This window comes from Carcharodon carcharias, chromosome 2 (assembly GCF_017639515.1).
Source record: "Carcharodon carcharias isolate sCarCar2 chromosome 2, sCarCar2.pri, whole genome shotgun sequence".
NCBI lineage: Eukaryota > Metazoa > Chordata > Chondrichthyes > Lamniformes > Lamnidae > Carcharodon > Carcharodon carcharias.
This window is the reverse complement of record NC_054468.1, coordinates 238,177,959-238,197,774: the sequence shown is the minus strand read 5'-3', so window position 1 is coordinate 238,197,774 and position 19,816 is coordinate 238,177,959. Positions and strand designations below refer to the sequence as shown.

The 19,816-nt window shown below is 56.2% G+C and overlaps 1 protein-coding gene across 1 annotated transcript in view; it reads right to left on the bottom strand.

Moving 5' to 3' along the window:
* The window catches only part of adcy3a (adenylate cyclase 3a), a 215,439-nt gene that overhangs the window by 126,387 nt on the left and 69,236 nt on the right, over window positions 1-19,816 (bottom strand). The window contains exons 3-7 of the mRNA XM_041207923.1: window positions 12,575-12,705; window positions 9,298-9,409; window positions 4,747-4,874; window positions 3,874-4,032; window positions 1,634-1,799 (exon numbers count right to left, since the gene is read on the bottom strand). Of these exons, the coding sequence (XP_041063857.1) occupies window positions 1,634-1,799; window positions 3,874-4,032; window positions 4,747-4,874; window positions 9,298-9,409; window positions 12,575-12,705 (696 nt within the window). The remainder of the gene's footprint in view (window positions 1-1,633; window positions 1,800-3,873; window positions 4,033-4,746; window positions 4,875-9,297; window positions 9,410-12,574; window positions 12,706-19,816) is intronic.

Genomic DNA, 19,816 nt, shown 5'->3' with positions numbered 1-19,816 from the left:
TAATGAAGGGTATCTGTTAATGGCTGGCTTTACTATAATGTTAGACATAGAATATGAAAAAAATCTAATTTTGTTTCTTTTTGATTAGTTTGAAAGATTGTTTTTGTGTTTTCAAAAGTTTTAATTTAAAGAAAATCAATCTTATCAACAACATTGTGAAGGTTTGTTTAAGTCAATTCCATTAAGGGAAACAGGTGATGGGTATTTGAATACCTATAAATAGGGGCTGACTGGGACACTGGGGGCAGAATTTTGCCGTTGGCGAGCAGGGGGTGGGGCCCACTCTCTGACGTGTAAAACGACGCGGCATGAGGTCGGAAGTCATTCGGCCCCATTTAAATTTTCAGGAAGGCGGGGACCCAGCAAAATCAGCTGTGGGCCCGCCGACCTGTCAATGGCCAATTGAGGCCATCGACAGGATCATTAAAACAATTAAAGGACTTGCCCGTCTGACCTTAAGGTCAGCGGGTCGGCCAGGAGCCCCAGCGGGAACTAGAGAAAACATGGAACCTCATCCACCGGCGGGACAAGCTTTCATGCAGGGTTTTAAAAATTGTAATAAAGTTATTCTGTAAATTATGAACATGTTCCAACTTGTGACATTGTCACATGAGGGGGGCATGTTAGGGAAATTTATTTTTTCTATTTTTAATATGTTTCAAAGTCCTGGCGATCTCCCTGAGGCTGCACTGAGCCTCAGGGAGATGTGCGCTCTTCCGCTCACTCTTGATTTTAGGGATCCCCCCCACCCACACAGGGAGCACTTCCCTGCTGACATCACGCTGAAGGGGCCCGCCCACGTAAAATGGCAGCGCGGGATTGGCTCCCCACCCCCCAGAGATTGGGTCGGGCCTGCCTGTCTGACAGGCAGAAAATTCTGCCCCGGCTGTCGGTGAGGAGCGTTGACACTGAACAAAGTCAATCAACTCAGCGAGGAAAAGCTCTGTGTCTCAGCTGTGACTTCACCAACCAACGTAGATCCAGTTCACACACCAGGCTGATTCCTGGGGTGAAGGCATTGTCTTATGAGGAAACATGAAGCAGATTGGGCCTGTACGCATTGGAGTTTGGAAGAATGAGAGTTGATCTTATTGGAAGATATATATGATTCTGAGGGGGCTTGACAGGGTGGATGCTGGGGCGGTGTTTCCTCTCGTGGGGGAACCTAGAACTAGGGAGGACAGTTTCAGAGTAAGGGGTCTCATTTCAGACTGAGATGAAGAGGAACTTCTTCTCTGAGAGGGTCGTTAGTATTTGGAATTCTCTTCCCCAGAGAGCAGCGGGGGCTGGGTCACTGAATATATTCAGGGCTGAGTTAGGCAGGTTTTTGATCTATGAGGGAGCCCACAGCTATGGGGCCAGGCACGAGAATGGAGTTAATGCCACACTCGGATCAGCCATGATCTTATTGACTGCTGGAGCAGGATTGAGGGGCCAACATGACTAACTCCTACCTTATTTCTTATGATCTGATAAATCAATGAGAAAGAGAGTGAGTGCGATTGTGATTAAATAAGGGCCAAACAGGCAGAGGAAGAGAGAATGTGGTTAAATCAGGAAGAGAGAGGAATTGGCAGTTCAGTCAAGAGTCCGAAGATCCCACATCCCCATTCTCCCACGCCGCAGTACTCACCACTCCATTGATCCCATTCTTGACAGCTGTTGATTTTGGCACCACCACCAGGTACGTCTTGATCCCCTTCTCCTTCAAATACTCGTTTCTCTTTTCCCCTTCTCCTGGTTCAAGCTCAAACTCTCCGTTCAGGCAATTGCAGGTGCTCTGAGAGATGTGGACTCTCCTGTCAACAGAGGTCAGATTCAGTACACTGGCCTTTCTGGCCCTCACTGGGAAATGGGTATGCTCAACCTTACTCCTTCTCAACAGGGCTTGGCTGAAGAGACAAGACCTGGGCAGGAGGAATCCTGAAATGGACTATGACCAGCTGCTGCATCCTCTGTGTGGACAATGGGGAGTATCAGTGTACCTCAGGCAGCAGGCACAACTCTGAATCAGGAGGTCATGGGTCAAGTCTACTCAAGAGACTTCAAAATTCAGGGTTTGGTGTGGAGGGAGCGCCGCGCTGTCGGAGGGTCAGTGCGGAGGGAGCGCCGCGCTGTCGGAGGGTCAGTGCGGAGGGAGCGCCGCGCTGTTGGAGGGTCAGTGCGGAGGGAGCGCCGCGCTGTCCGAGGGTCAGTGCGGAGGGAGCGCCGCGCTGTCGGAGGGTCAGTGCGGAGGGAGCGTCGCGCTGTCGGAGGGTCAGTGCGGAGGTAGCGCCGCGCTGTCGGAGGGTCAGTGCGGAGGGAGCGCCGCGCTGTCGGAGGGTCAGTGCTTTTAGTCATCCTTTGCTATTCTTTCCAAGCTCCTGACCTGCCACCTGTCTTTGTGTAATTTTATGCTTTTTCTTTAAGTTTGATACTGTCTTCAACATTTTTAGTTACCCACGGATACTGGGTCCTCCCCTTGGAATGTTTCTTTCTCATTGGAATATATATATATATTGTGTATTTTGAAATATCCCTTTAAATTTCTGCCACTCAACTTTCATTGACATGTCCCTTAACCTCATTTGCCAGCTCACTCTAGCCAGCTCTGCCTTCCTACCCTCACAATTGCCCTTACCGGTTCACTTTTTAAAAAATTCATTTATGGGATGTGGGCTTCGCTAGCTGGGCCAGCATTTATTGCCCAGCCCTAATTGCCCTTGAGAAAGTGTTGGTGAGCTGCCTTAGAGTCATAGAGGTCTACAGCACAGAAAAAGGCCCTTCGGCCCATCGAGTCTGCACTGGTCAAACAAGCACCTAACTACTCTAATCCCATTTTCCAGCACTAGGCCCATAGCCTTGTATACCATGGCACTGCAAGTGTACATCCAAATACTTGTTAAATATTATGAAGGTTTCTGCTTCTACCACCCTTTGAGGCAGTGAGTTCCAGATTCCCACCACCCTCTTGAGCCGCTGCAGTCTGTGTGGTGTAGGTACACCCACAGTGCTGTTAGGAAGGGACTCCCAAGATTTTGACCCAGCGACAGTGATCATTTCCCATATTAATACCTTTCTCTCTTGCCTTTTCTGTAATCTTTGATTTACCACATCTCCCCAATTGCACCGTTAACTGTGGCCTCACTTTGGGTGGATGGAAAAGATCCTGTGATGCTATCTGAAGAACAGACAGCTTCTTCCATTATTCATTCAACCAACAAAGCTAGAAAGCAGATGATCTGGTCATTTTCACATTGCTGTGTGTGGGATGGGAACAAATCTCTGCCAATTACAGGAGCTGAGGAGCAATTGGCTGCAGATGGGACGAGTCCTCCCCACCCCCACCCCCATGGCAGAAGCCCCATCTCTGGTCAATCTGATTGGCCAGAAACTGTGTAGTCTCAGCAGTGCCAATGGCAGCAGTGGCCAGGACTGGAACTACAGGGAGTCACCAGATTCGAACTCAGCCCCAGTAATGGGGGGGCTGTCTCACAGTGGGGAGGGGATCAGAGACACCGGGGGTGGGAAGAGAGGCCTGGGGACCTGATGATGATGATGATGATGATGATGAGGGGGGAAGGAGCATCCATTGGGGTCAGACCTTGGTCGGGAGTGGGAAGGGCACCCAATGGAGGATGGGGCCATTGACCGAGGCCCACCCTCTGCACCCTAAGCCTGAGCAGGGTAAACTGCCCCCCCGAACCCCTCTTGCCAGTCTCAAAATGTGAAACTGCTGGCAGGTCAGGGGTGGGGAGGCACTGGGGAATTCTAGACACCCCCCCACCTCCTCCCCCTCCCCCTCCCCCACCCCCACCCCCACCGCCTGTCTGTTTGTTTTTGGTGAGATTTGGCCAGTTTGGTCAATAAAGAGCTTCAAATAATAATACCCACCCAGGGATACCACCAGCCTCCATCTTGTTTGCCAGTGTCACATCGGTGGACCAGACATCGTATTGCCAGTTCTTCTGCCCCAGGACTCCACCTAGGACTGTGCCAGTGTGGATCCCAACTCGCATATTCACCTCGGTTTTAGTCTTTTCACGAACATACCTGCAACAGAGAAACCTGTCAGTGGCAAGGAAGGAGGTGGAGGAATGACGAGAGCACCCAAAATAATGGCACCACAAGCACCCAGCGCCCAACATCCAGCGCCCAACATCCAGCGCCCAACATCCAGCGCCCAACATGCAGCACCCAACATGCAGCAACCAACATGCAGCAACCAACATGCAGCACCCAACATCCAGCGCCCACTCTGGAAAGAGCCCACTTTCAGAGTCCTCCCTCTTGACCCCACCCTGAAGTCCCAGTGCACAGGCACAACCTCCCCAAGGAGAGATTCTGCCGTCCAAAATGGGGCCCAGTGGAGACACTCATCATCAGGACCCTGTTTAAAGGGGAATTTCCCCAATGGGGAGTGCCCCTGGCTATTCAGGGCCTTCGGTCTGATGCCTATAAGCAGTGAGCTTCAGCAGAGGAGGGTGCACCCAGCGAGCTGGGCTTGCACACCATCACCGCCCCCCTGTCTGCAGTAATGCTCCGCGTGGATCCTCCTGGTCCTCAGTGTAGGTTAGGGAGGCCCAGAATGCAAACCCAACCTCAGCATCTGACCCACAAGGGAAACAGCTTTTTAGATCAGAGCCTTCAAGGAAGGACAGTCACTAGGTTTTGGTCCAGGGCCTGACTGAACCCTGTCGTTAGTCTGGGGCCTGTTGTTGGTCCAGGGCCTCTGGGATCGCTGTGGCCCTGTCAAAATGTACTCACGAGATGGCGTCGACCATTGCCAGACCCATGTGGATGGAGCAGGCAGCGTGATCATCCCGGTTATCTGGTAATCCACAGATACAGTAGTAACAATCTCCCAGGATCTTGATCCGCAGCTGATGGTATTTCTGAGGGAAGGAGGGAGATTATTATCTCCTGGTAACCCAATGGTGAGGAACAGTCGCATGTAAAGGTCATAGTCACCTGCTGCCCGTCAGCTCACAGCTCACACCGTGTGCTCCCAGTCCCCAGTGTGAATAATTCCAGCGTCTGCACATTGTGAGTATGTGGGCAGCGAGTGTCCAAGATGTGTCTGCACACGGCGCGACTGTGGGGGTGGGGAGCGGGTGCCGGGCGGGGGTGGGGGTGGGGGTGGGGGTGAGGAGCGGGCGCTGGGTGGGGGTGGGGGTGAGGAGCGGGCGCTGGGTGGGGGTGGGGGTGGGGGTGGGGGTGAGGAGTGGGCGCTGGGTGGGGGTGGGGGTGAGGAGCGGGCGCTGGGTGGGGGTGGGGGTGGGGGTGGGGGTGAAGAGCGGGCGCTGGGTGGGGGTGGGGGTGAGGAGTGGGCGCTGGGTGGGGGGTGGGGGTGGGGAGTGGGCGCTGGGTGGGGGTGGGGGTGGGGAGCGGGCGCTGGGTGGGGGTGGGGGTGGGGGTGGGGAGTGGGCGCTGGGTGGGGGTGGGGGTGGGGAGTGGGCGCTGGGTGGGGGTGGGGGTGGGGGTGGGGGTGAGGAGTGGGCGCTGGGTGGGGGTGGGGGTGGGGGTGGGGGTGAGGAGTGGGCGCTGGGTGGGGGTGGGGGTGGGGGGTGGGGGTGAGGAGTGGGCGCTGGGTGGGGGTGGGGGTGGGGGTGGGGGTGGGGGTGGGGGTGGGGAGTGGGCGCTGGGTGGGGGTGGGGGTGGGGGTGGGGGTGGGGGTGGGGGTGGGGAGTGGGCGCTGGGTGGGGGTGGGGGTGGGGGTGGGGGTGGGGGTGGGGGTGGGGAGTGGGCGCTGGGTGGGGGTGGGGGTGGGGGTGGGGGTGGGGGTGAGGAGTGGGCGCTGGGTGGGGGTGGGGGTGAAGAGCGGGCGCTGGGTGGGGGTGGGGGTGGGGAGTGGGCGCTGGGTGGGGGTGGGGGTGGGGAGCGGGCGCTGGGTGGGGGTGGGGGTGGGGAGCGGGCGCTGGGTGGGGGTGGGGGTGAGGAGTGGGCGCTGGGTGGGGGTGGGGAGCGGGCGCTGGGTGGGGGTGGGGGGTGGGGAGTGGGCGCTGGGTGGGGGTGGGGGTGGGGGTGGGGGTGGGGGTGGGGGGTGGGGAGTGGGCGCTGGGTGGGGGTGGGGGTGGGGGTGGGGGTGGGGGTGGGGGTGGGGAGCAGGCGCTGGGTGGGGGTGGGGGTGAGGAGTGGGCGCTGGGTGGGGGTGGGGGTGAGGAGTGGGCGCTGGGTGGGGGTGGGGAGTGGGCGCTGGGTGGGGGTGGGGAGTGGGCGCTGGGTGGGGGTGGGGAGTGGGCGCTGGGTGGGGGTGGGGAGTGGGCGCTGGGTGGGGGTGAGGAGTGGGCGCTGGGTGGGGGTGAAGAGCGGGCGCTGGGTGGGGGTGGGGGTGGGGGTGGGGGTGGGGGTGGGGGTGGGGGTGGGGGTGAGGAGTGGGCGCTGGGTGGGGGTGAAGAGCGGGCGCTGGGTGGGGGTGGGGAGTGGGCGCTGGGTGGGGGTGGGAGTGGGCGCTGGGTGGGGGGTGGGGGTGGGGGTGGGGGTGGGGGTGGGGGTGGGGGTTGAAGAGCGGGCGCTGGGTGGGGATGAAGAGCGGGCGCTGGGGTGGGGGGTGGGGAGTGGGCGCTGGGTGGGGGTGGGGGTGGGGAGCGGGCGCTGGGTGGGGGTGGGGGTGGGGGTGAAGAGCGGGGCGCTGGGTGGGGATGAAGAGCGGGCGCTGGGTGGGGGGTGGGGGTGGGGAGTGGGCGCTGGGTGGGGGTGGGGGTGAAGAGCGGGCGCTGGGTGGGGGTGGGGGTGGGGGTGGGGGTGGGGGTGGGGGTGAAGAGCGGGCGCTGGGTGGGGATGAAGAGCGGGGCGCTGGGTGGGGGTGGGGGTGGGGGTGGGGGGTGGGGGTGAGGAGCGGGCGCTGGGTGGGGGGTGGGGGGTGGGGAGTGGGCGCTGGGTGGGGGTGGGGGTGGGGAGCGGGCGCTGGGTGGGGGGGGGGGTGGGGAGTGGGCGCTGGGTGGGGGTGGGGGGTGGGGGTGGGGGTGAGGAGTGGGCGCTGGGTGGGGTGGGGGGTGGGGGTGGGGGTGGGGGTGGGGGTGGGGAGTGGGCGCTGGGTGGGGGTGGGGGTGGGGGTGGGGGTGGGGGTGGGGGGTGGGGAGTGGGCGCTGGGTGGGGGTGGGGGGTGGGGGTGGGGGTGGGGGTGGGGAGTGGGCGCTGGGTGGGGGGGTGGGGGTGGGGGTGAGGGTGGGGGTGAGGAGTGGGCGCTGGGTGGGGGTGGGGGTGGGGGTGGGGGTGGGGAGTGGGCGCTGGGTGGGGGTGGGGGTGGGGGTGGGGGTGGGGAGTGGGGCGCTGGGTGGGGGTGGGGGTGGGGGTGGGGGTGGGGGGTGGGGGTGGGGAGTGGGCGCTGGGTGGGGGCGGGGGTGGGGGTGGGGGTGGGGGTGGGGGGTGGGGAGTGGGCGCCTGGGTGGGGGGTGGGGGTGGGGGTGAGGGTGGGGGTGAGGAGTGGGCGCTGGGTGGGGGTGGGGGTGGGGGTGAAGAGCGGGCGCTGGGTGGGGGTGGGGGTGAGGAGTGGGCGCTGGGTGGGGGTGGGGAGCGGGCGCTGGGTGGGGGTGGGGGTGGGGGTGGGGGTGGGGGTGGGGAGTGGGCGCTGGGTGGGGGTGGGGGTGGGGGTGGGGGTGGGGAGTGGGGGTGGGGGTGGGGGAGCGGGCGCTGGGTGGGGGTGGGGGTGAGGAGTGGGCGCTGGGTGGGGGTGGGGGTGGGGAGTGGGCTCTGGGTGGGGGTGGGGGTGAAGAGCGGGCGCTGGGTGGGGGTGGGGAGTGGGCGCTGGGTGGGGGTGGGGGTGGGGAGCGGGCGCTGGGTGGGGGTGGGGGTGGGGGTGAAGAGCGGGCGCTGGGTGGGGGTGAGGAGTGGGCGCTGGGTGGGGGTGGGGAGTGGGCGCTGGGTGGGGGTGGGGGTGGGGGTGGGGGTGGGGGTGGGGGTGGGGGTGAAGAGCGGGCGCTGGGTGGGGATGAAGAGCGGGGCGCTGGGTGGGGGTGGGGGTGGGGGGTGGGGGTGGGGAGTGGGCGCTGGGTGGGGGTGGGGGTGGGGAGCGGGCGCGGGGTGGGGGTGAGGAGTGGGCGCTGGGTGGGGGTGAAGAGCGGGCGCTGGGTGGGGGTGGGGAGTGGGCGCTGGGTGGGGGTGGGGGTGAAGAGCGGGCGCTGGGTGGGGGTGGGGGTGAGGAGCGGGCGCTGGGTGGGGGTGAAGAGCGGGCGCTGGGTGGGGGTGGGGAGTGGGCGCTGGGTGGGGGTGGGGGTGAAGAGCGGGCGCTGGGTGGGGGTGGGGGTGGGGGTGGGGGTGGGGGGTGGGGGTGGGGGTGAAGAGCGGGCGCTGGGTGGGGATGAAGAGCGGGCGCTGGGTGGGGGGTGGGGGTGGGGAGTGGGCGCTGGGTGGGGGTGGGGGTGAAGAGCGGGCGCTGGGTGGGGGGTGGGGGTGAAGAGCGGGCGCTGGGTGGGGGTGGGGGTGAGGAGCGGGCGCTGGGTGGGGGTGGGGAGTGGGCGCTGGGTGGGGGTGGGGGTGGGGGTGGGGGGTGGGGGTGAGGAGTGGGCGCTGGGTGGGGGGTGGGGGTGGGGAGTGGGCGCTGGGTGGGGGTGAGGAGTGGGCGCTGGGTGGGGGTGGGGGTGAAGAGCGGGCGCTGGGTGGGGGTGGGGGTGAGGAGCGGGCGCTGGGTGGGGGTGGGGAGTGGGCGCTGGGTGGGGGTGGGGAGTGGGCGCTGGGTGGGGGTGGGGGTGAAGAGCGGGCGCTGGGTGGGGGTGGGGGTGGGGGTGGGGGTGGGGGTGAAGAGCGGGCGCTGGGTGGGGGGTGGGGGTGGGGAGTGGGCTCTGGGTGGGGGTGGGGGTGAAGAGCGGGCGCTGGGTGGGGGTGGGGAGTGGGCGCTGGGTGGGGGTGGGGGTGGGGGTGGGGGTGAAGAGCGGGCGCTGGGTGGGGGTGGGGGTGAGGAGCGGGCGCTGGGTGGGGGTGGGGAGTGGGCGCTGGGTGGGGGTGGGGGTGAAGAGCGGGCGCTGGGTGGGGGTGGGGGTGAGGAGCGGGCGCTGGGTGGGGGTGGGGGTGAGGAGCGGGCGCTGGGTGGGGGTGGGGAGTGGGCGCTGGGTGGGGGTGGGGGTGAAGAGCGGGCGCTGGGTGGGGGTGTGGGTGAGGAGCGGGCGCTGGGTGGGGGTGGGGAGTGGGCGCTGGGTGGGGGTGGGGGTGAAGAGCGGGCGCTGGGTGGGGGTGGGGGTGAGGAGCGGGCGCTGGGTGGGGGTGGGGAGTGGGCGCTGGGTGGGGGTGGGGGTGAAGAGCGGGCGCTGGGTGGGGGTGGGGGTGAGGAGCGGGCGCTGGGTGGGGGTTGGGGGACAGTGCCCCGGGTCAGGACGGACTCACCGCTGCCAGTTTATCAAAGCGAGCGAAGAGCTGATTGAGGAGTTTGACGAGTTCCTGAGCATTGCAGCTCGATGATAACTGGGTGAATCCGACAATATCAGCAAAGAGGATGCTGGAGGAGCAAGAAAAACATATTAAAAGCTGCAGGTGCCCAGAACCAACACAAATACAACATAAAATATAGGAGCAGGCCATTCGGCCCATCGAGCCTGCTCTGCCATCGGGCATTAACTGCACTTTCCCACCCACTCCCCATATCCCCTAATCCCCTGAGAGAATAAAGATCTCTCTATCCCAGCCCGAAATGTATTCAATGATAGAGTCTCCACAATTCCCTGGGATACAGAATTCCAAACAATCACAATCCTTTTGGTGAAGTAATTTCTCCTCATCTCAGTCCGAAATGATCGGCTCCTTATCCTGAGACTGAGCCCGCCGTGTGTTAGATTCACCGACCAGGGGAAACAATCTCTCAGCATCCACCCTGTCAAACCCCTTCAGAATCTTGTATGTTTCAATGGAATTGCCTCTCATCCTTCTAAATTCCATAAAATATAATCCCAATTTACTCAGCCTCTTATCAAAGGACAACCCCCTCATCCCAATCTAGTGAACCTTCACTGTGCAGCCTCCAATGCAAGTTTATCCTTTCTTAAATACAGAGACAAAAACTACACACAGTATTCCAGATGTGGTCTCACCAGAACCCTGTACAATTGTAGCATGTCTTCCTTATTCTTGTGCCCTGATCCCCTTGTAATAAATGTCAACATGCTATTTGCCTTCCTAATTGCTTGCTGTACCTGCATGCTAACTTTCTGTAAGAGCACATCCAAGTCTCTTTTAATATCAACACTTGCAAGTTTCTCACTTTAAAATATATTCTGTTTTTCTATTCTTACAACCAAAGAAAAAATAGTGAATAACCTCACACTTCCCCACATTATACTCCATCTGCCATTTTGTTGCTCTCTCACTTACCCTGTCTATGTCCCTTTGCAGCCTCCCTGTGTCCTCCGCACAGTTTACCTTCCCACCCAGCTCGGTACCATCAGCAAACTTAGATACATTACTCTCTGTCCTTTCATCTAACTCAGTAATCGTGATTGTAAATAACTGAGGCCCCAGCACTGATCCTTGTGACACTCCACTATTCACTGTCTGCCAATCTGAAAAAATTCCCATTTATGCCCACTCTCTGCTTTCTGTTAACCAATCCTCTATCCATGTTAATATATTATCCCCAACTCCATGAGCCCTTATATAAAAGCAAAATACTGAGGTTGCTGGAAATCCAAAACAAAAACAAAAATACCTGGAAAAACTCAGCAGGTCTGACAGTATCTACGTAGAGGAACACAGTTAACGTTTCGAGTCCGTATGACTCTTCATCTTCACCAGCCTCCGCATTCAAAGGATCATCCTCCGCCATTTCCGCCAACTCCAGCATGATGCCACCACCAAACAAATCTTCCCTTCACCCCCCCCGGCGGCATTCCGCAGGGATCGTTCCCTCCGGGACACCCTGGTCCACTCCTCCGTCACTCCCTACACCTCAACCCCCTCCCACAGCACTTTCCCATGCAACCACAGAAGGTGTAACACCTGCCCCTTTACCCCCTCTCTCCTCACTGTCCAAGGGCCCAAACACTCCTTTCAAGTGAAGCAGCATTTCACTTACACTTCCCTCAATTTAGTCTCCTGCATTCACTGCTCCCAATGTGGTTTCCTCTACGTTGGAGAGACCAAACGCAGACTGGGTGACCGCTTTGCAGAACACCTTCAGTCTGTCCGCAAGCATGACCCAAACCTCCCTGTCGCTTGCCATTTCAACACTCCACCCTGCTCTCTTGCCCACATGTCCATCCTTGGCCTGCTGCAATGTTCCAGTGAAGCTCAACGCACACTGGAGGAACAACACCTCATCTTCCGACTAGGCACTTTACAGCCTTCCAGACTGAATATTGAGTTCAACAATTTTAGATCATGAATCTCTCCTCCATTCCCACCCCCTTTCCGATCCCCCTTTTCCCAATAATTTATATAGATTTTTCTTTTCCCACCTATTTCCATTATTTTTAAATGTATTTCCATCCATTGTTTTATCTCTGTCTTTTTTGATTCCTTCACCCCACCCCCACTAGGGCTCTCTGTACCTTGTCTGTCCTGCTTTCCATTCTTAACTAGCACATTCCTTAGATAATATCACCTCCTTCAACACCTCTTTGTCCTTTTGTCTGTGACATCTTTTGGTTATCTCCACCTATCACTGGCCCTCTATCCAGCTCTACTTGTCCCACCCTCGCCTTAAACCAGCTTATATTTCACCTCTCTTCTATTTTTACTTAGTTCTGCTGAAGAGTCATACGGACTCGAAACGGTAACTGTGTCCCTCTCCGCAGATGCTGCCAGACCTGCTGAGTTTTTCCAGCTATTTTTGTTTTTGTTTTCAATTTCCAGCATTTTCCCAACAACTGATGTTGGGCTAACCAGCCCGTAATTCACACACGCAGCCCCCCCACACACGCAGCCCCCCACACACACGCAGACCCCCACACATGCCGACCCCCACACACACGCAAACCCCCCCACACACGCAGCCCCCCACACACACGCAGACCCCCACACATGCCGACCCCCACACACACGCAAATCCCCCCACACACGCAGACCCCCCACACACGCAGCCCCCCCACACACGCAGCCCCCCCACACACACGCAAACCCCCCCACACACACGCAGCCCCCCACACACGCAAATCCCCCCACACACACGCAGACCCCCCCCACACACGCAAATCCCCCCACACACGCAGACCCCCCACACACACGCAGCCCCCCCCACACACGCAAACCCCCACACACGCAGACCCCCCACACACGCAGACCCCCCACACACGCAGACCCCCACACACGCAGCCCCCCACACACGCAGCCCCCCACACACGCAGCCCCCCACACACACAGACCCCCCACAACACCCACTCTACCCAGTGCCCTCCGCACCTAACAGCCATTGCACCCACCACATCCAGCATCTGACTGGTGCAGGGTTCACTCACACCTCTCTCACTCCAGCCTGGATCTCAACAATCCAAAGGTAGTAATCTCGCAAACTGCAGAAACCTCTTCTCACTTCTGGACATAACATCCAAAACTCTATCTCTGTGCAACAGACAATGACCCTCCCTCTTCTCCCCTTCTCTCCCTTTGTCACTCTTTCCACTCTATTCCTCTCCCTCTCCTTCTCTCTCTCTGGTTTCCCCCTGCTCTGTACCTGACGCTCTCGTGTCGGTACATGTACATGGTGTTGAATTGCTGGAGCTCCTTCGACTCCTTGTCCTTTTTCATGTCGTTTAACATCTCATCTGCAATGTGCTTCGGTAGGATAGAGAGAAGGAGACGTTCCTGGAAAAGGACAAAATATGATGAAGGGAAGACTCCAAGCCGATAACAGGAGGGTGTTGAGGGGAGTCTTAGGGCTGAATTTTGCCACCGAGGTGGGTTCGGAGGTGAGAGGGAATGAAGGTCCAGGACAGCGCGTCAATGTAGTCCCACCTCAGGCTGAGTTTCCCAGGGGAGGTTGCCACAGGAATCAGCATTCTGCCCCACTTAGGGGCATTTACAGAACCTGCCAAAATGCTGCCAGCAATGGGGCAACCACCCCCCACCCCCCGCACCCCCCCACCTCCCCGAGTCCAGAAATAAGTTGGGGGAGGGAGAGGGGAGGGGATGAGATAAAGGGAAGAGGATGAGGGGTGGATAGAGGAGGGGAGGGGCGGGGTGGATATGGGAAGGGAGGATACAGGAGGGGAGGGGAGGGGAGGATATGGAAGGGGAGGGGAGGATATGGGAGGGGAGGATACGGGAGGGAGGATACAGGAGGGGAGGGGAGGATACAGCAGGTGAGGATACGGGGGGAGGGGAGGATACGGGAGGGGAGGATACGGGAGGGGAGGATACGGGAGGGGAGGATACAGCAGGTGAGGATACGGGAGGGAGGGGAGGATACGGGGAGGGGAGGATATGGGAGGGGAGGATACGGGAGGGGAGGATACGGGAGGGGAGGATACGGGAGGGGAGGATACAGCAGGTGAGGATACGGGGGGGAGGGGAGGATACAGGAGGGGAGGATACGGGAGGGGAGGATACGGGAGGGGAGGATACGGGAGGGGAGGATACGGGAGGGGAGGATACAGCAGGTGAGGATACGGGAGGGAGGGGAGGATACGGGAGGGAGGGGAGGATACGGGAGGGGAGGATACGGGAGGGGAGGATACGGGAGGGGAGGATACGGGAGGGGACGGGAGGATACGGGAGGGGAGGATACAGGAGGGGAGGATACGGGAGGGAGGATATGGGAGGGAGGATACGGGAGGGGAGGATATGGGAGGGAGGATATGGGAGGGAGGATACGGGAGGGAGGATACGGGAGGGGAGGGGAGGATACAGCAGGTGAGGATATGGGAGGGAGGGGAGGATACGGGAGGGAGGGGAGGATATGGGAGGGAGGATACGGGAGGGGAGGGGAGGATACGGGAGGGGAGGATACAGGAGGGGAGGATACGGGAGGGGAGGATATGGGAGGGAGGATACAGGAGGGAAGGGGAGGATACAGGAGGGGAGGATATGGGAGGGAGGATATGGGAGGGGAGAATATGGCAGGGAGGATACAGGAGGGGAGGGGAGGAGAGGCGAGGGGAGAATATGGGAGGGAGGATACGGGAGGGGAGGGTACGGGAGGGAGGATACAGTAGGGGACGGTACAGGAAGGAGGATATGGGAGGGGAGGATATGGGAGGGAGGATACAGGAGGGAAGGGGAGGATACGGGAGGGGAGGATATGGGAGGGAGGATATGGGAGAGAGGATATGGGAGAGAGGATATGGGAGGGGGAGGGAGGGTACAGGAGGGAGGATATGGCAGGGAGGATACAGGAGGGGAGGGGAGGAGAGACGAGGGGAGAATATGGGAGGGAGGATACGGGAGGGGAGGGTACGGCAGGGAGGATACAGTAGGGGAGGGTACAGGAAGGAGGATACGGGAGGGGAGGGTACAGGAGGGAGGATACGGGAGGGGAGGGTACAGGAGGGAGGATACGGGAGGGGAGGGTACAGGAGGGAGGATACGGGAGGGGAGGGTACAGGAGGGAGGATATGGGAGGGGAGGGTACAGGAGGGAGGATACGGGAGGGGAGGGTACAGGAGGGAGGATACGGGAGTGGAGGGGAGGACACGAGAGGGGAGGGGAGGGGAGGATAAGGGAGAGAGGATACGAGAGGGGAGTGGTGGGAAGGAGAAGGGAGGGGTGGGAAGGGGAGTAGTGGGGAGGGGACGGGTGGGGAGAGAGGGGATTGTCAGGGGGGAGGGGAGGGAGGAGAGGGGAGGGAAGGGTCCAAATGAAGCACGGGCTGGACTGGAGTGGGGTCTGTTCCCTGATGCTAGGAGCAGCTCATTCTCCTGAGAGAAGCAGCCAGTTAGAGACAATGACCAGGAACCAGAGGCAATGAGCATTATCCAATGTTGAGTGAGATACATGGTCAAAGCCATGGGATCTGGGAGCAGATTGAAAGAATGAGAAAAGTCTCTGATTAGGTGTAATGTTTAGGTGTAATGTTTAGGTGTAATGTTTAGGTGTAATGTTTAGGTGTAATGTTTAGGTGTAATGTTTGGGTGTAATGTTTAGGTGTAATGTTTAGGCGTAATGTTTAGGTGTAATGTTTAGGCGTAATGTTTAGGCGTAATGTTTAGGCGTAATGTTTAGGTGTAATGTTTAGGTGTAATGTTTGGGTGTAATGTTTAGGTGTAATGTTTAGGTGTAATGTTTAGGTGTAATGTTTAGGTGTAATGTTTGGGTGTAATGTTTAGGTGTAATGTTTAGGCGTAATGTTTAGGTGTAATGTTTAGGCGTAATGTTTAGGCGTAATGTTTAGGCGTAATGTTTAGGTGTAATGTTTAGGTGTAATGTTTAGGCGTAATGTTTAGGTGTAATGTTTAGGTGTAATGTTTGGGTGTAATGTTTAGGTGTAATGTTTAGGCGTAATGTTTAGGTGTAATGTTTAGGCGTAATGTTTAGGTGTAATGTTTAGGCGTAATGTTTAGGCGTAATGTTTAGGTGTAATGTTTAGGTGTAATGTTTAGGCGTAATGTTTAGGTGTAATGTTTAGGTGTAATGTTTAGGTGTAATGTTTAGGCGTAATGTTTAGGTGTAATGTTTAGGTGTAATGTTTAGGCGTAATGTTTAGGCGTAATGTTTAGGTGTAATGTTTAGGTGTAATGTTTAGGTGTAATGTTTAGGTGTAATGTTTAGGTGTAATGTTTAGGTGTAGGACGAGAATATTTATTAAGTACTTTGTATCAGTGTTTACTGACGGGGAATTGAATAAAATATCAGAAGTGGAGATGGTGGATGTAATGGATGGTGTGAAAATTAAGAAGCAGATTGCACTGGAAAGACTGGCTATGTATACAGTGGGTAAGTCACTTGGTTGAGATGGCTTTTATCCCAGGATTTTAAGGGATGCGAGAGTGGAGATGGTGGAAGGGCCATAATCTTCCAAACTTTCCCAGATACAGGGGAAGTTCCAGAGGATTGGAAAGTGGCGAATGTGTCGCCCTTATTCAAGAAAAGGTGTGGACATTCCCAGTAATCACAGACCAGTCCGTTAAACATCAGTAACGGGTAAGGATTTAGAAACAATAATCAGGGAAAAATCAATAAGCACTTGGAGAGATTTGAGTTAATTAAGGAGAGCCAGCACAGATTTGTAAAAGGGAGATTGTGTTTGACTAATCGAATTGAATTTTTTGATGAAGTAACAGAGAAGGTTGATGAAGAGAATGTGGTGGATGTTGTTTATATGGATGTAAGAAAGCTCTTGACAAAGTGCCACATAAAAGGCTGGTGAACAAAACTGAGGCTCACAGTACAGTAAGGTCAAAGGCAAATAGGGTCAGTGATAAAAGAATTGGTTTGAGAACAGAAAACAGTGGGTTGTGGTAAATGGGTTATTCTTTAGATTAGATGAGAGAGACAGTGGTATTTCCCAAGGGTCCATGATAGAAGCACAATTTTTTCCTGCCATTGGAATTACAGAGTCAAATTTCAACATAGGCTGATGATATCAAACTTGGAGATGTAGCAAACAGTGAGGATGAGACCTATCGAGTGCAATAGTACCTAGATAAGGGGGGCAGAATGGGCAGTCAAGTAGCTGATGTAATTTAATACAGGGAAGAGTGAGATGATGCATTTTGGCAGGAGGGATAGGGAGAGACCTCACGGGCAGGACTTTTGGGTCATTGGGCAGGTGCAGTGGGTGGGCCCAGGAGCGATCGGCCCCTAACCGGCCAATTAACGGCCAGCCAGCGTTGGCAGGATGGGGGGAGGGTGAGCACGGGGGTGGGGGGAGGGTGAGCACAGGGGTGGGGGGAGGGTGAGCATGGAGCATGGGAGGAGGGTGAGCACGGGGGTGGGGGGAGGATGAGCACGGTGGGGGGGGGTGATTATGGGGGTGGGGGGACGGAGTTGGGGGGGTGGTGCTCACTGAAAGCCCCCTGAAGGCAGAGCCGCCATCTCTGGGTACTGAAGTATTTAAAACCACCAAATATTTATAAACGCAGAAAAAAATGTCCACACATCGGACTCACTCACCTAAACATATACATTATACTAAACATATACATTATACTATACATATATATATTATATATTTCATATTACATATTATATATTACATATATATTAAACTAAACATATACATTAGAAAAATTCTGCTCAAACATTTTTAACTTTTTGTAACCTAATTCCAGAAACCTCACTCACCTGTGGATGAGGTTTCCAGGAAAATCTAACAGCTGCCTGGGCAATTCACCCACCCGTTAATCATACCATTGGAAAGTCGCTGTTAATTAAAACTTTAATGGTTTAATAGGCCTCTTAACTGACGGCGGGCACACTGCCAACTCTGGCACACACTCGCTGACCAAAACATCGGGTGAGTTCCCGTCCGGATCACACACTAGTTTACACCCGATCGAGTCGGGCGTGCACACACCCACAGGACCCAAACTTCTCCCCAGTGATAAAGTTATAAAGGGCGGATTTCAGGTCCACCTGCTGCAACACTGGAAATTCCTGCCCTAAGTCAATGGACCTTCTGCTGTTCCCTCAACTTTCCTGTCCTGTCCGTGATGATTCCTGTAGCGGTTGGGATAGGAAGATGCTGCCCAAAGGATGTGCAGGAACAAAGGAACCTTGAGATTCAATGCACAGATCCTTAAAGATGACAGGACAGTTAGCAAAGCACATGGAACCTTGAGCTTCATAACAGAGGCATTGAGTACAAAAGCTGGTAAGTTTCCCTGGACCTTTATAAAGCTGGTTAGACCACAACTAGAATACCACGTCCAGTTCCACTCACCACGCTTTAGGAAGGATATAAGAGGGTGTGGGAGAGATTGACCAGAATAATTCCAGGCATGTGGAATTTTAGTTATAAGATCAGATTGGAGAAGCTGGGGTTGTTGTCCTTGGAGCTAAAGGGATTGAGGGGAGGCTTGATAGAGGGGTACAAGATGATAACAGGTTTAGATAAGGTAGACAAAGAAAATCTGTTCCCATTGGCTGATGCTACAAAGACTGGGGGACACAGATTTAAGATTTTGGGAAGGAGGTGCAGGAGGAATGTGAGGAAGTTAAAGAAAAAGTTAACACAAGTGGTAATGAGCTGGAGCTCTCTGCCTATCAGGTTGGTGGAAGCAGAGATGATCAATGATTTCAAAAGGAAATTACATGGGCAGTTGCAGGAGATACAGGGGGAGAATGAGGCTGACTGGATTGCTTGACAGGGAGCCAGCAAGATAGAATGGGCCCAATGGCCTCCTTTTGTGCGGAAACAACTTGCTGACAGGGGTAAAGTGAGAGGATAAGCTGCGATGCTCCAGATCAAGAGCTGAGCTGCACGCTGACAGTTGCTCCTGATTGGACACTGTGGATAACAGCTCTCTCAGTTGTACCGACTACAGCATAGGGAAACCAGGAAACCATTAGGAGAGTTTACTATCACGCATTCTACCCCTGATGACAATACTAAAGTCGCTGCAGCACAACATGTAAACAGGAAAGGCAAGCAAGGGAATATTTTACAGGAAGACAGGTCAAACTTTTAATGAGGCAGAGTTAAAGTCGCTGGTGTGCAGTAACCAATTAAAGAGTATAACGGTCCCAGGGAGACCAAAGCCCAGTTACCATGGCACAGAAATAATGTTCGTGGGACCTAGAGCAACAATACCTGTCCAAATGTTCAGTGAGTCATGACTACTGTTTTTTGGGGACAGTGTAGAGGGAGCTTTGCTCTGTATCTAAAAACTGCTGTACCTGTCCTGGGAGTGTTTGATGGGGACAGTGTAGAGGGAGATTTACTCTGTATCTAACCCCGTGCTGTACCTGTCCTGGGAGTGTTTGATGGGGACAGTGTAGAGGGAGATTTACTCTGTATCTAACCCCGTGCTGTACCTGCCCTGGGAGTGTTTGATGGGGATGGTGTAGAGGGAGTTTTACTCTGTATCTAACCCCCGTGCTGTACCTGTCCTGGGAGTGTTTGATGGGGACAGTGTAGAGGGAGATTTACTCTGTATCTAACCCCGTGCTGTACCTGTCCTGGGAGTGTTTGATGGGGACAGTGTGGAGGGAGCTTTACTCTGTATCTAACACCGTGCTGTTCCTGTCCTGGGAGTATTTGATGGGGACAGTGTAGAGGGAGATTTACTCTGTATCTAACCGCGTGCTGTACCTGTCCTGGGAGTGTTTGATGGGGACAGTGTAGAGGGAGATTTACTCTGTATCTAACCCCGTGCTGTACCTGTCCTGGGAGTGTTTGATGGGGACAGTGTAGAGGGAGATTTACTCTGTATCTAACCCCGTGCTGTACCTGTCCTGGAGTGTGTGATGGGGACAGTGTAGAGGGAGCTTTACTCTGTATCTAACCCCGTGCTGTACCTGCCCTGGGAGTGTTTGATGGGGACAGTGTAGAGGGAGATTTACTCTGTATCTAACCGCGTGCTGTACCTGTCCTGGGAGTGTTTGATGGGGACAGTGTAGAGGGAGATTTACTCTGTATCTAACCCCGTGCTGTACCTGTCCTGGGAGTGTTTGATGGGGACAGTGTAGAGGGAACTTTACTCAGTATCTAATGCCATGCTGTACCTGTCCCTGGAGTGTTTGATGGGGACAGTGTAGAGGGAGATTTACTCTGTATCTAGCCCCGTGCTGTTCCTGTCCTGGGAGTGTTTGATGGGGACAGTGTAGAGGGAGCTTTACTCTGTATCTAACCCCGTGCTGTACCTGTCCTAGGAGAGTTTGATGGAATTTTCTCTGTTGGTTCTATGTGAGGGATGTGAATTGTAAGGAAGTGATGGAGTAAGAAAGACTTCATTTTTTCTGTAAGTGAGGAGTTCATGGGCTTTTGAAGAGATATTGAAGATGAGAAATGGAATAGATAACAGCAGAGTCATCAATT